The sequence below is a fragment of the Ochlerotatus camptorhynchus genome, unplaced genomic scaffold, assembly GCF_037179485.1.
Source record: "Ochlerotatus camptorhynchus isolate MF236.1 unplaced genomic scaffold, CSIRO-AGI_Acam_v1.1 ptg000024l, whole genome shotgun sequence".
In the NCBI taxonomy this organism is placed as follows: domain Eukaryota; kingdom Metazoa; phylum Arthropoda; class Insecta; order Diptera; family Culicidae; genus Ochlerotatus; species Ochlerotatus camptorhynchus.
Window position 1 is genome coordinate 1,407,040 of NW_027040516.1, and position 14,706 is coordinate 1,421,745.

At 38.4% G+C, this 14,706-nt stretch overlaps 1 protein-coding gene and 1 pseudogene across 2 annotated transcripts in view; both read right to left on the reverse strand.

Moving 5' to 3' along the window:
- Cda5 (Chitin deacetylase-like 5) overlaps window positions 1-11,129 on the reverse strand; it is a 552,116-nt gene extending 540,987 nt beyond the window's left edge. For both annotated transcript variants that reach the window (XM_065229174.1, XM_065229166.1), the window contains exon 1: window positions 9,972-11,129. In XM_065229174.1, the coding sequence (XP_065085246.1) occupies window positions 9,972-10,038 (67 nt within the window). In that variant the 5' untranslated portion in view covers window positions 10,039-11,129. The remainder of the gene's footprint in view (window positions 1-9,971) is intronic.
- A 2,200-nt stretch (window positions 11,130-13,329) lies between these two features.
- Window positions 13,330-14,321, reverse strand: LOC135707147 (uncharacterized; annotated as a pseudogene).
- Between the last annotated feature and the right edge of the window lie 385 nt (window positions 14,322-14,706).

Sequence of the window (14,706 nt, forward strand, 5' to 3'; positions counted from 1 at the left end):
TACATCCTCAGTCAAGTTCTTGACATTTTCATTAAGTTAATGGAACTGCGCTGTAGCTCATTGATCATCACTGAAGATCGTGAAATTTTCCTGAAATCCAATGAAAGCTATCGAAACAGCTATAACAGATCTTTAATCTTCCATGTTGTCTTGGATGTTCAAGAACCCTGGAGTTTTGGAAACTTGCTTCACATTCTCGGACTTTTCATAAATTTCTCAAAGCTTCTTGAAATTTCCCGCAGTTTTTCAGATGTTCATGGAACGATAATGGAAATAAAGTTTTTCAAAATTTTCTTTAAGTTCTGATCCCCATGGAACTCGTAACTTCGTTTAACATTCTTAAAATTGTACTGAAGTTTTCACAAGTGTCCACAATTTTCCGGACATTCAAGTAGCTTCGCTGAACTTTCCTCTAAATTCTTTAAACTTATGTGAATTATTCTGATGTTTCCTGAAGTCCTTTGGGAAGCTACTGAAATTGTCTTGTTACATTGTAACTGTCGTGAAGTTTTCTAATCACCATCTTCATCTTTAAATTCACGGATCTGTATAGATGCTCTCAGAATTTATTCTTAAGGATCTATAAATTCCTCCAAATTTATGGACCTTTCCAGAAGTTTTTGAGCGATCAGATCAGACCAGACCAAAGAACCAAAGAGCAGTTCAAATAATATCCAGGAAATTGCGTAAAGCTTACAGAAGTTTCGATAAATTCAGGGAAATGCTGGAATCCTCAGCAAACTGCTGTGAAAATTTCTCGAATGTAAGGGAAGTTTTATTAACATCAGGAAAAAATAGTGGCGCCGGTGGTGTAGTGGTAAGCGTTATCACCTCTCACCCCAGTAGGCCTGGGTTCAATCCCAGTCGGCGCCGCCGGGATGTTCTGAGGCATATAACATCTCTGATCACGCCTTCTTTCGGAAGGGAAGTAAAGCTGTTGTTTCCCTGGTTCATGAGTTGATGGGTCGATAGGTAGGGTCCAGGTGTGGGAGCTGCCTCCCTGGCGTTGGTAGCATTGGTGCTCAGCACGGAAAACAAGATCGACGGAAAAAACAAACCAAAGGAAAAAAAAACATCAGGAAAATATGAGAGTATTTTAGAATTCCTATGATCACGAAAATTTCCAGAACTTCCCAAAATTTACGAAAATTTTACTAAGTTGATTAAAGAACTTCTAGGTAGATCCATTAATTTTAAAAATTGCGATTTTTTCAAGAAATTCCAGCGATCTTAAAATAAATTTAGATACTTTTACATGGTTTGATGATGATCAGCAAAGTCTTGAGCACATCGAGAACTTCAGCTTCAGGGAAATCCCATTAATCTGTGGAAATTTGACTTCATTAACTTCTTCTTTTCGCATTTCAAGCTTATTTCTTATCGCATATTAGCTGATTTCGTGTTCTCAACTTAGTATTCTAAGTGCGCTTCAACAGTTATTAATTGAGACCTCACGATGCCAATATTGATGCATGAATTTGTGTATTGTGTGGTAGCGATACTTTTTGTATAGGGAAGTCGAGAAAATTTACAACCCGAAAGATTCCTTCGACCGGATTGGGAATCAAACCCTCCGTCTCCAGCTTAGTAATAAATAACGTGTCTTTACTGACTACACACATAAAAATTCTGAATTTTACTGGTGATGTTAACATTGATGCATGCAAACATTCATGCATGTAAACTTCCTTTTCATAAACCAGCAACTTGCAAGAAATTTTGCTTAAACATATGGACGGTTGCATAGAATTTATGGAATATCTTATGACATGTCTCATAAATTTTCGCGATCTATAATGTGGACACGTATGACGTTCCATTGATGCACATACAGTAATAGAGTTTACACTTTTTCGAACTGTGTAGGCTATGAGGCTCCGAAAAACTTCATAAGCGTCATGAAATTATGAATATTTAGGGAACCTCGGAGAAGCATCGAAATCTTCAGGGATGTCCAGAGAAGTTCAGAGAAAATTATCGATTTAAGGCAAAGTTCCGTGAGCGTTTATGCAATGTACAAGAATTTATGAAAAATTAAAGACAATTAAATTAACTTTGGTAAAATTGCTGGTACTTATAAAATAGTTGAGAAATTCTGGGCAGTCTAGAGAACCTCATGGAAGTTTAGAAATCTTTAGAACAGTTTGATAACATCAGAAAAGTCTAGACTATTGTAAATGTTATGACTCAGTGTCGATAATTCAAGTTCAGTTCCATGAACGTCAGAAAAATCTCGAGAACTTCTGTGAAAATCGTTGATTTTTATATTATTTTGTGAGACAGTAGGGGGTCTTGTGAAGATCAAGTTTCAAGTGCACAGGCCACGGACCAGAAGGCGAGTGAAGCATGATGATTGATGAGAGAACTTCGTTGAAAATCTAATATCTATATTCAGCATTTCGTTTTGATTACAAAAAAAAACTGTCAGAAAATTTCAAAAATTCCAAGGAAGGAAAGAAATTAAAGAAAAATTTCACATTTGAGAAAAAGTGTCACAGAAGTTCAGAGATCTTGAGAAAATCTGCAAGAGCTTCATAGAAGTCCATGGAACTTTAGGAAATATCCAAAAATGTCTTGAATGTTTCATGAACATCAGAAAAATGTGAGTTCATTTCAAAAAAGTTTCGTAAGCTCCAAAAATTCTGGGACACCAAGAAATTTTGAGAAATTCCCAAATTTTCTGGGAAATTCCTAGAATTTCATACAATTTCAGAGATGTTACGAAAAATGTTGAGTTTTTCGCATAAGTCCGGTGAATTTCACAGATTCATAAACATTTTTAGGACAGTTTAATTAAACTCATGGCAGTAGAACAGGCTTCATGAGAACTGCAAAAAAAATTAGAGAGGTTTCTAGAATTTCAGGAAAGAACAGATAACAGGGGCAGGGCAGTTCCATAAACATCAGAGAAATATAATAAATTTTAAAAAAAGTTTCGAAAATTTCAGTGCATTGTTAAAATATCAAGAATTCCAGAAAAACTGTGGAAACTTAACGTCCGACCGATAAAAAAGTGACGTTCACTCCACCATGTTCAATTTTAGATTTTCAACATATTCGAGTTCTGCATCCTTAATGACACCCAAAAACACATGCACAACGTTTGATTTTGAGGCAAAGTGACAATCCCAAGAAACATTGCAAGCTTTATAGAGGTTATATGGCATTCTATTCTGGTCGAGGGAATCTTTCGGGTTGGAAATTTTCTCGACTTCCCTGGGCATTAGAGTGATGCAAAATTTGAAATTTTCGCTCCACAATACTTAAACGATTCCAAATCGGATCCTGACTAACCTTTCAAAATTTGAACCCATTTGGTGAGAAACTGAGATGGCACAAACCATTTGAAGTTTGTATGGGAATTACTATGGTAAAACCAAGATTTTTGTTCATGTCTATCTAATAATTCACCATATCGGTCTGCTTCAAAAACTTTCAACTGTACTTGTAGGAAATTTTCCCAGCTACAACTTTGCTCAAGACCACTTTTTGATTAAATGCAAGGATCGAAAGTTATCAATGACGTCTTATGATCATGCTCAATCAACTGCTCAGCAGGCAACATTGGTGTTTCTAGGGCGTTGAATAGGACACAAAAATCATGGCTACTATGTCACACTGCAAAATACAGTGTTGCCTACAGAGCAGCTGCTTGATCATGTCATAAGTTTACCAATCTCTTAAATAATTAATAACTTTTTTCTGTCTCATTTTACATAGAAATGATCTTGGGCAAAGTTGTAGCTAAGAAAATTTTCTATAAGAAAGGCTATCAAACTGTTTCGCAGCTTAAAATGGGAAAAGACTAGAAGGCAATGAACAAAAAGTTGAGATTTCCTCAGTCTACTGGGCATTGAGTATCATTGTGTTTGCCACACAATATACACATTCATGTATTGGTATTGGCATCGAAAGTTCTCAATTAATAACGGTGGAAGTGCATTTAGAACACTAAGTTGAGAGCACGCAATAAGCTAATATGCGATAAGTAATAAGCTTGATATGCGGAAAAGAAGAAGAAGAATAGCATTCTATAAGTCTAAATCAAGAACCAAGGTAACCCTCATAAAACCAAAATTGTTACTTGGGATGTGACGTTAGTCAAACCTTTTCAGAGAATCAGTGAAAATCACTGTTGCTACACATAAATGACGTCCGCTATTCATAAGAGTTGAACAATTAGAAGCTTTTTTAAACACCATCGTTCATATGTTTAGCTTTGCTTAGATCATATTCTAAAGATCCAGTAATAATTTTGATAATTTTCGCAGTCATTGCGATGTTTAAGAAAAGCATCTTTTCTGAAAAATTCACTAATTCTTTTAAAATAGCACCGAATTCCCTTTAAATACTTCTCAAAACTGGATATTCTTCCTAAGTTCTCAATTATTTAAGAAATTCTATAAATTTGCTGAAATTTTTCCAAGAATTCACTTTTCCTAATTCTCTAAAAATATCACCAACATATCTTTGGAATATTTATTCGAATTCCTTTGAAATATTCCTCAAAACGTTGGAACTATTCGCCGAATTCAATTTTGTTAAAGAAGTTCTTCTCAGTAAGAAACGCTTTGAAATCATAATCAGAATTTTAAATTGAATTCATTTCCATTGGAATTCCCTCCATTGCTTGTAATTCTACACACAAAATTCCTGAGGATTTTTTATTGAGTTTTACAGAAATTCAGGCAATCTCAGGGTATTACAAACAACTTAAGGAGAATTTCGAGAACTTCAGGGTGGCTTCGGAAAAATCAGAGATGATCAATGAATCTCATATCAGTTCAACTAACTGCAAGAAAATTCAGGAAATCCACAGATGGTTTGAGAACATCAGGGAAATTCCGAAAGCTTCAGCAAAACTCTGAGTTTTCCGGGGAAGTTCAGAGAACTTCAGAGCAGTTTTGAGATTCTTATGCACCTTCATTATTTTCCGGGATGTTCCGAGTAGTTGAGGGAAGTGTAGGGAACTTCAAAGCAGTTCCATTGACTAATTCCAAGAACTTTGCAGGAGTTCCGAGGAATTATGGGAAATTCTGAGAATTTCAGGAACGTTCCGAAAATTTAGGGTCCTCAATTTCAATTAGGATTGGATGAACGAAAAATTTCAGGTAAGTCCAGAGAAGTTCAGTGAAGATTAAAAAAAGTCCCATAACTTTCAAAGAAGTTTCAAAACATTTGAATGAAAAAGGCAGGAACTTTAGGATAGATCGAAGAACTTCATGGCAGTTCAATAAGCTTCACGAATGTTGTGGAAACTGAAAAATTCAGGGAAATCTAGATAGCTTTATTAAAGTTCAATGATCTTTAGGGCTGTTCCAATTAGAGAAGCACCATAAACTTCAGACTTTTGGGGGAAGTTTATTTATTTATTTATTTATTTATTTATTGTTCCAATGATTCATCTGACATATGGTTGTCTTAATTAATTAAAAAAGTATAATTAAAACAAAAACAGGACACATTCTAATTCAGGACAGTCTTCTAATAGAAACGGTTAACGGCACATTAAAGTCGGATAAGTTCATTCAACCCATATTGCCGATTACGATCTGCGAGATGTACAAAATTACGCTGTCTAATCACTCTCTCAGGTGCGTAAAAGAAAAGCTGCCGGAGTAATTCGGGGGAATCAATCTCGCTGGTAATGATTTTAGCAGCAAACACAGCTTGAGCGTTCCGTCTTCTTTGTTCCAAAGTATCATTTCCAAGCAGACGAAAGCGATCCACGTAAGACGGCAAGTTAGCCGTGTCACGCCAAAGCAGATGACGAAGTGCGTAGCGAACAAACTTTCTCTGTACACTCTCAAATCTGGCTATCCAGCATGTTTGGTATGGGCACCAGACGACAGCACTATACTCTAAGATTGAACGTACTAACGAACAATACAGCGCCCGCAGGCAAAGCGGATCGCGAAAGTCTTCAGATATTTTGAACATAAAACCAAGCTGCCTGTTAGCCTCTCTAATGGTTGCCCGGAAATGGAATAATCAAATATTACCAAGTTCTGCACTTGTTGATGCTGAGCGTCAAGAAATTACGGGAGCACCAACTCTGCATACGATCCACAATCAGCTGCAACTCCTCACAATCAGCGATGCAATTGATAATCGCATACATTTTGACATCGTCTGCGTAGAATAGCCGGCATCCAGGTGGCAGTAGACACGAAAGCTCGTTGACGAAAAGGGAAAACAGAAGGGGTCCCAGATTACTTCCCTGGGGAACGCCGGAAACGTTCGTGAACACTTCAGAACGAGAAGCTCCAATCTTAACGCAAACCGAACGGTTCGTAAGGTAAGATATGATCCACGAGATGAAGGATCCAGACACTCCGACTTTCTCAAGCTGGCTCAAAAGAATGTTAAGGTCTACTCGGTCAAATGCAGCCTTGAGATCAGTGTAAACCGCGTCGATTTGTTCGCCAGAGTCCATTATCCGAATGCAGAGCTACACGAATTCGGTCAAATTGGTTGTAACCAATACTCCCAATACGGTCAGAAGAATCCATGCCGAGCCGTGGAGATGTAATTTTTACAAGAGCTGCAGAGCGCCTCATTGATGATAATCTCGAATACTTTGGAGCAGCACCATAGTGATGTGATTCCTCTGTAATTGTGTACATTCCTTTTATCACCTTTCTTGCGGACGGGGAACAGATACGAAAACTTCCACGCCTCAGAAAATTTACTCTCCTATAGTGACAGATTAAATAACTTCGCCAAGGGAGTGAGCAACGACTCCGAACTTAGCTTCAGAACGGACGCAGGAATGCCGTCTGGCCCGGCAGCAAACGAGAGTTTCAACCTTTGAAGATCTAGATTGACGGTATGTTCACTGATGTGAAACGGACGGAGCTCAAATGCATCTGTTGGAGAATCGCTTATAGCAATCGAGACTTGATTTGGTGAGGCCGAAGATTCATTGAACGAACTCATGAAATGTTGAGCAAAAAGGCGGCAGATTAAGCGGTTTGCTCACCGAGATGAACTGACAATGGCAAACCGACTTCGTTTTTTTTAGAGTTTACAAACGACCAGAAACGCTTTGGGTTTCTGCGAAGAGATGATTGCGTGCGGAAGACATATCGTCGTTACTTGTGCGGTTGAAATTGCGGTTTAAAGATCTTGAGGATTTTTTTTTTTTGGTTTTCCAGTCTTCAAGAAAAAAAAAATATGGCTATAGTTTTATCCTAGATAACGTTTCGATCCAGGGGTTGCGTAAAGCTTTTTGCGTTGAACGAAAGATGGTACAACTTTATGTCCCCTGAAGAAGGTCAAATCCAAAGACAGAAACGTCTGATATAAAACATCGTAGAGTTTTAATCAACCCTTACACTGAAAATCCAATTCCAAAATAGTATTTTTGAGTTTTATGGCAAGCTCATTGCAGACAAGTCTTACCCGTACCCTAGTTTTAATAAGAGGGAACTAAAATTAGTGTACATTCTCAAATTACACACAACTATGGGCTCTTCTTAAAGAGTACACATGGATTTTAGGTGGGTGGGGGCACACATACAAAGAACCAGTGAGTAACCAACTCTAAATTTACCATGACATGTTGTTGTTTGTTTCTACCAATTTGGATGAAAATATATTTCAAATTTCAGCATCATTTTAAATTGAAAAAAAAAAATTAGTAGCCAATATACTGCAGTCAATTTGTTAATTTATAACTCTATTTTTTTCCTAACTCGATGAAGTTCAACGCCTCTTTAATTTTGCAAACAATGCTCTCTTCTTAAATTGAAACCTCCTTCACTCGGTGTGTGTAGAATAATTTGTGCAGGTATTTTGATTTCCCAAAGTTGATTTTATATGTTTGTTTTGTTACATAAAGTCGTAGCAGTTACACTGATTGTTGAGCTTATTTGTAATCTAGTAAGAAGATTAAAATCATAAGTACTTTTTAAAGAAAAAATAAATCTGAAAAAATATTCCACTTGAATGGAACGTCAAATATGTTTCTGCAATGTCATATGAAAATCAAGGGTTTTTTAAGGAATTTAAGAGTTATGCTTTTTTTTCTAATGTCGAGTAGCTTGATACCTTCTTAAGTCAATGGAATCTTGAAAATAGAGTTGACTGTAACACAAAACTTCAAACGAAAATGTTCTTATTTTGAATAAATGTGGGTCACCACAACATGATTTAAAATACAGATTGATAATCCATAAAAATACAAAGTGGAAAATCATCCAACATAAAATCATCTAAAAATATCCCACGACTCACCGAATGGGTCGTGATGCATAGATTGCACTAAAATCAAAGGATTTAAAACGGTTCAAAAGGTTCACCAACTGGTTTTCTGTGTTTGTTAAATGCATTGCAACAACAGTGTAGAAATTCATCCAGACTTGCAACAGAAAGGAACCTACATGAGTTTGAATGAGAACCAGGGACGTTAAAAATTCAGATCCGAAAAGCTATTTGGAAAAAGTTGTTGCGAAATTTGGATTCACTTTAAACTTTCAATATAATATTAGGAGTAACTAATGTTGAATATTTCACACTACGAATAATTAGACGCTGGTGACGAAATACAGCAGGTTCAGCCTTTTCAATAACAGAAATACTCGATCCGCTCCAAAAAAGATCGTTGAAAAATTTCATGAAGTGGTTTTATGCGTTGATGGTTGATTACTGATTCAATATTTACATTTCTTCTTTTTTTTTAAATAGAATGTCCATAAAAGTGCTTACACTACGCGTTATTTAAGCTACACACTAAGTTTTTTCTACCGAGCTCGGCTGTGCAAATCTCGACAAAAAAAGTTTTACTGAGATCTCAGCAAATATTTCATTTGTTTACTGAGATTCAGCTAAGCACTATCCGGGACTCAGCTATCAAATGTCACTTTTGTTGAGATCTCAGTGAAACTTATTTTACCGAGATTTGCACAGCCGAGCTCGGTAGAAAAAACTAAGTGTGTACGTTTATTTAAACAAAACATTTATTTTTTTTAAGAATGTTATTTAACTATATAATTCTTTAGATTTCGTTCGAAATCGTACTTAAAAAGATACCGAAATATGTCACATGATATCTAAAAAAATAATAAGAAAACAAACAATACCCGCTGTGAAGCTGATGAATTAAAAGCTATTTACTTCATTAAACATTACACCACCGCATGTTGCGAGTTTTTTTTAACAGCAAAAAAGGCTATCTTCCATTAAATTCCACCTAATTAATGTTGGTATCCATGACAGATCCATGACGTATGTCGACTACAATGTGCAGTCCTCATCAGTGTCATTCCCACTAAAGACTTATCAAAAATCTAACACCCTTAAGTACTCATCCCCTAGGTAAAAATGGCATGATCACAGGTATATAAATAAAACAACAACGTGTAGAATCGAACCCTACCTTACTAATAATAGCCAAAGATTTAAGTAAAGGAGAAAAATCTATACATCTTTCTTATAAGGAAAATCCTCACAGGCTTGGTAGTCATCAAAAAGAAGTAATGATTTAGTAGGAGTCACATTGTTGATAACCACACATTAATAAAACTAATTAAGTGGAATTAAATAAAAGGTTTTTGCTGTTTTATTGAAGCATTCCACTAACATCTAAATTTCATTACTTCATCGTGAATTTTTTCAAAATTTATTCAAATTTTGAATTTTCACACAAATTTTGAAGGAAATATTTGTGCAATCTATAAAAAATAATATTCACAGAATTGATACTAATGTATTTGGAAAATATTTCAAAAATTTTAATGCCACATAAATATAAATATTTGTTCGAAATTTAATTCATATTTACTAAAAAATAATATGCGTCAATTTATGAAAAAAAAAAAAAAAATTAAGCCAAAATTTCTTGAGCACCTAATATTCCTGCAAGATATTAACAGCCATTATCCTCGCCCCCCGAAAAACAATTCCCCTTCAAAAGACTTCGAACCGCAAGAGACGAACCCCTCCAACCCAACTTGGAAGCTGGAGCCTACCTTGATTAAACAGCAGGATCAGGCACGAAAGCCAAAATACTCCAACTCTGGACTCCATCTTCAACATCTGGGCAGGAAATGGAGAGGAGGGCCGGATGTCCTGTGACTGCTCTGTCTGGGGGTACACCGTGGACAGTCACTCTCCCCAACACGCCAACTGCAAATCACACCGCTGCACGCACTGTGTGTTCCACTTTCTTCCGATCCGCACTCTATGTGTGTGTATGTGTGTATGTGTGTACGTACTTTAACTCTACGCACTAATCAATCTTATCACGGTCGGATGCAACGAAAACTTCCTACTACTATTCGACGAATGGCGTGGGCCAACTGTTGTGACGGGGTTAACCAGAAAATCACTGCGTGCAACAATTTCTTTTCCTTTTGCTCGGTTTAATTGGGCTCTTCCTCACAACACTTCTTCACCTGCCGCCATCACACTCGAGCCATCAATATTTTCGATTCGATATATATCACACTCTCCGAGGCGCACTTCTGGCACGCACCCACCACCCACAATTCACTCGCTGTTTGCTTTGAACGGGGGCTTTGATCCAGATTATTCAAATTTTTCGACGCGCTTCGCTTGCCAATTTGCCGGAGGAAAAACTTCCTGCTGCTCGGATTTTCTTGGCGCAAATCCCAACTCCACTGGACCGGAGGGAAGTATTTTTCGACGATTTTCTCTCGCGCTCTAATGGTGCACTTGGCAAACTTTCCCAAACTATCGTGTTTTCCACACTCAGCGCAGCATAGTTGAAGGGTCTGGCTTAGCAGGATCTACTGTATGGTGAAATATCCTCGTTTTGAACTCACAGGAACTTGTCACATCACTTGAATTCTCAATTCGGGACTCGACGCGGATTTCGAAAATTTTCCCTTTCCTTTCAAATTTGTGGAAATAGCCGACAGACTAAACTTTTACTTATTTATTTTTCAAGAACGAAATTTTTCAGAACTTTAGACGAAATTTCAACGGAACACTCAGCCGCTGGGATCGTGGTCGACAGATTCGAATAAACTTTAAACTTGGACTCAAACTCCCAACTTTGCGCAGAAAAATTGCAATTCGAAACGGCCTTTTGGAAAAGGGGGAAACACAAAACCCGCTCCAAGTGCTTCTCATGCGAGCACTTCTCTTAAACTAATTTCATTATTGCAAGTAATTTGCCGAGGTGCTGGTTGTGGCTGGGTGGCTAGAGTGGCTGCTAGACTCCACCGAAAGTCGATCGGAAACACGACGTCAAAAATCTCTCGCTCACGCCGCTCGCTCACTTCTTTGCACTGCAAGCTCCGCCGGACAGCTGACTTCAGCCGAAGAAACCGAAAGCTTACGTGCAGAGTTGAAGGTAGCGTGAGTAAATCTGAAAGGAAAAGGAATGCTCCGGCAGCAGTGAAAAATGCAAGAGCCTTTTCCACCACCCGACGCAAATCCTCCCCCAGCAGGCCGAAGGCTCTCACTCCGCTCAAGTTCTCTCTCTCTATCTCTCTCTTTGTCTTGCTCAAAAAGCTCACGTGCTCAAGAAACAGAAATTCACCACCCGTCTTAAGAAAAGCTCCCCATGCGTCAGTCAGCTGAGCAAATTGCGAACCCAAAGCGGAATAGCCAACCACAAGGTGGTGAATTTATTTCGTCATTCGCTTCGGAACTCAGCTAAGTGGGTGGTGGGAGATCCGACCAGGTTCCAGGTTGAGCCGTTGGTATGGAAAGACCTTGCACCGGTTGTTTCACTTTCGAGCGCGCGCGCGCGCTTTGAGCGTTGTTGGAGTGTATTGGTGGGGTCGTGCCTGCCGTTCGTTGGTTTGACGCAATTAAATTGAAATGTAACACAGCGGGATCGGAGCTCGCGACGCGAGAGCGAGAGCACAGGGAACAAGCATATGGAGCGAACGTATCGTGGGCCCTTGCGGGACTGGTGGTTGATTTCTTTCGATTTCCTGATTTCATTTGAAAGATTTGAAAGTTCATAATCATTTGACTATTGAAACGCAAAAACATCGTTGGAGTGGAGCCTGCAATTAAATTATTGCGAATATTTTCTAAAAATTTTCTTTCATCGGATTACATGGCAGTTGTGCGCAGCCAATAAGAAAAGAAAACCAACGTCAAAATATTCATCAGCTGATCGTACTGGTTGGAAGCAGCAAAAATAAATCCTCCTCAAATTTTTCATTTTTTTTTGTTTGATTAGCGGTAAGTTGCATTTTGTTTTACTAAATAATCAAAGTGAGTTAAACATACACTGCTTTTAGATGGACCAGATTCAGCAAGCAGTGATTAAGCAGCATGCTTCTGCCAACACAAAATATCACGCCCTGTACGGATTATTTTTTCTGGGTTTATCCAAACCTCAACTAGCGAAAATTTATGGGAAGACTCCAGTTACCATTGGCAACTGGATCCGGCAGTATCAGGACTGCGGCCCAATGACTCGAAACGAGAGAACAAAAGTCTACCTGCAGTTTAATGACGAGAAACGCCACTGGATCATCATGCTATTCCGAAACGAACCAACACTGGACGAAGCGAAAAACAAGTTTGAGAACACTTTTCAGTGCCCAATAAGTATATCCAGCATTTCCAGAATTCTGCATGCCAAGAGTTATACATGGAAAGTTATTGAACGGAGAGCGATTCAAGTGAAAGAACCCTAAATATGCTTTTTTTTTGTGAATGAATTGTGTTCATTCAATTGGAACCTCCAAAACTTGGTATTTTTGGATGAAGTTTCAATTGATAATCGGGGTATGCTGAGGAATTGCGGATATGCCAAAGTAGGAGAAAAATTGATCTTCCGGGGGGAATTTAACCACAAAGCACGAGTATAATTACTGTATTTTCTTGGGCAAACTGGGATAACGTTCCAAACTGACGGAACGTTCACGAGAGCGCGTTTCTTTGATTGCTGTAGAAAATTTGCAAACAGTGGCTTGGTTTTTCGGAATCCAGGAGTTAACTCGGTGTGGATACTAGGCGGTTCACGAATCCATTGCGACCGTCACATAATCGAATATCTACGATCACTTGGCATTTACGTCGTATTCCTCCTCCCGTACACACCATTCTTTAACCCTATAGAGTTTATTTTCGGTTATTGCAAAAGGAAATTGCAGAGAAATTACGTAAAAAACAGTCGTCAAAACTTAACCACAATTTCCGCGACATTGAATTCCTTCGGTCATTTTGATTGTATATTTTGTTTGAATCAAAGGAACCAGTCCAAGGGGCTTGATCGTCCGAATAAAATGTAAAACAAACTTATAAAACAAGAGTTAATACCGTTTTAATTGATCCAGCACATATACTCACTCGTTAAAAGAAAATTTGCAGTTACGGTTACAGTTAAAAGAACGAAGGCTTCCTATAGGTGGTCCACGTCCAAGCAATCAGTTACTTGATTGGCCAGTTCCTCTTCGAAGACATCCTCGCTTGTTTCCATGCTTCCAGAGACAGCGAATAGAATGGAATCATTGGTAGCTTGCATCGTGCGCAGTGCAGTTAAGCGAAGTTTCATTGCATTAACAAGAACGCAAACCTGGTCCAACTCCTTCCACAACCTATCCAATTCCTCTTTAAATCCAGTATTCACGTTTTGAGCGATCCTAATGTCTGACTTGCAGAAGGTACCGTTTTGAAAAGATGGATCAAGTGATGAGGAGGGCCTTGAAGTTTCAATCCATCCCGTTCCAGTGCATCCTTGGTAAAAAGGAACGAAGCCCACACTGCCCAGTTCACGCCTTGAGAGACATAGGATCCCTTGTGCAAGTTTTTCAGCTCTGCAACCAGCACAGACACTGCTTGATTTGAAGCAACGCCAGCTCCGTCCCTTTCCTCTGGCTTCAAGGGTTGATTCCTGAGGGTGTCGTACTCATTTGCCGAAGTAACTGACTCAGAGAAACCATAAACAAACGCGTTTACCTCCTTGTCCAAAAACTTTTGTATCTTTTCCGGCTTTTTGATAAACTGTGACGGCTTATGTGTCCTCTTTGAAATTTTGTCCTGAAATGTGACGAATTTGTCGATTTCTTCGATAGTTGGAGCAGTTGTCTCGGCCCAACGTGCCAAATACTGGTCATCACCAACCCCAGCAGCTGCATCAAAGATCACTTCCCTGCTTATGTGGTCTTCGCGAGAGTTCCATAGAAGCTCCATAACTTATTGCACTGAGTCACAGTTAAAGTTTATTCTGCCCACCGATGGACCTTTCTTGTGCCCTTTGAAGTTCCTTGTCAAAATTTGAACGGTGAAACGGAACAGTTTTTTTTTTTATCTTCCTTTACCTCATCCTCGGAAACATCGAGAAATTCCTCCTCCTCATCGGCGATATCGTGGTTCTCAAGTTCATCCATATCATAATCGATGGCCAACAAGCTTCGGTGATCCTAACGGTTACACGTCGTCCATCGTAGGGAGCTGAATATTTTCATACGTGATGTTATCATGCTTTAAATCGTAATATGAAAAGTTAATTTAAATACCTGATCAGCAAAACAGCAGAAAAACAGAACAGAACACTTCAAAAAAACCAACCAAACACACTTCTTTTACGCTTTTCTTCACATTTAACGAAAACAAAAATAAATATTTACGTTTTTCCGTTGAAAACGCTGACCCCAATGTCATATAAAACAGGTCCGGCAATGCAAATCAGTCATCTCTTCTATTCTTCCATTGATTTATGTAACAACAAGTGTGACTTTACACTTGTCGTTGTCGTTACATTGCCGGACCTAC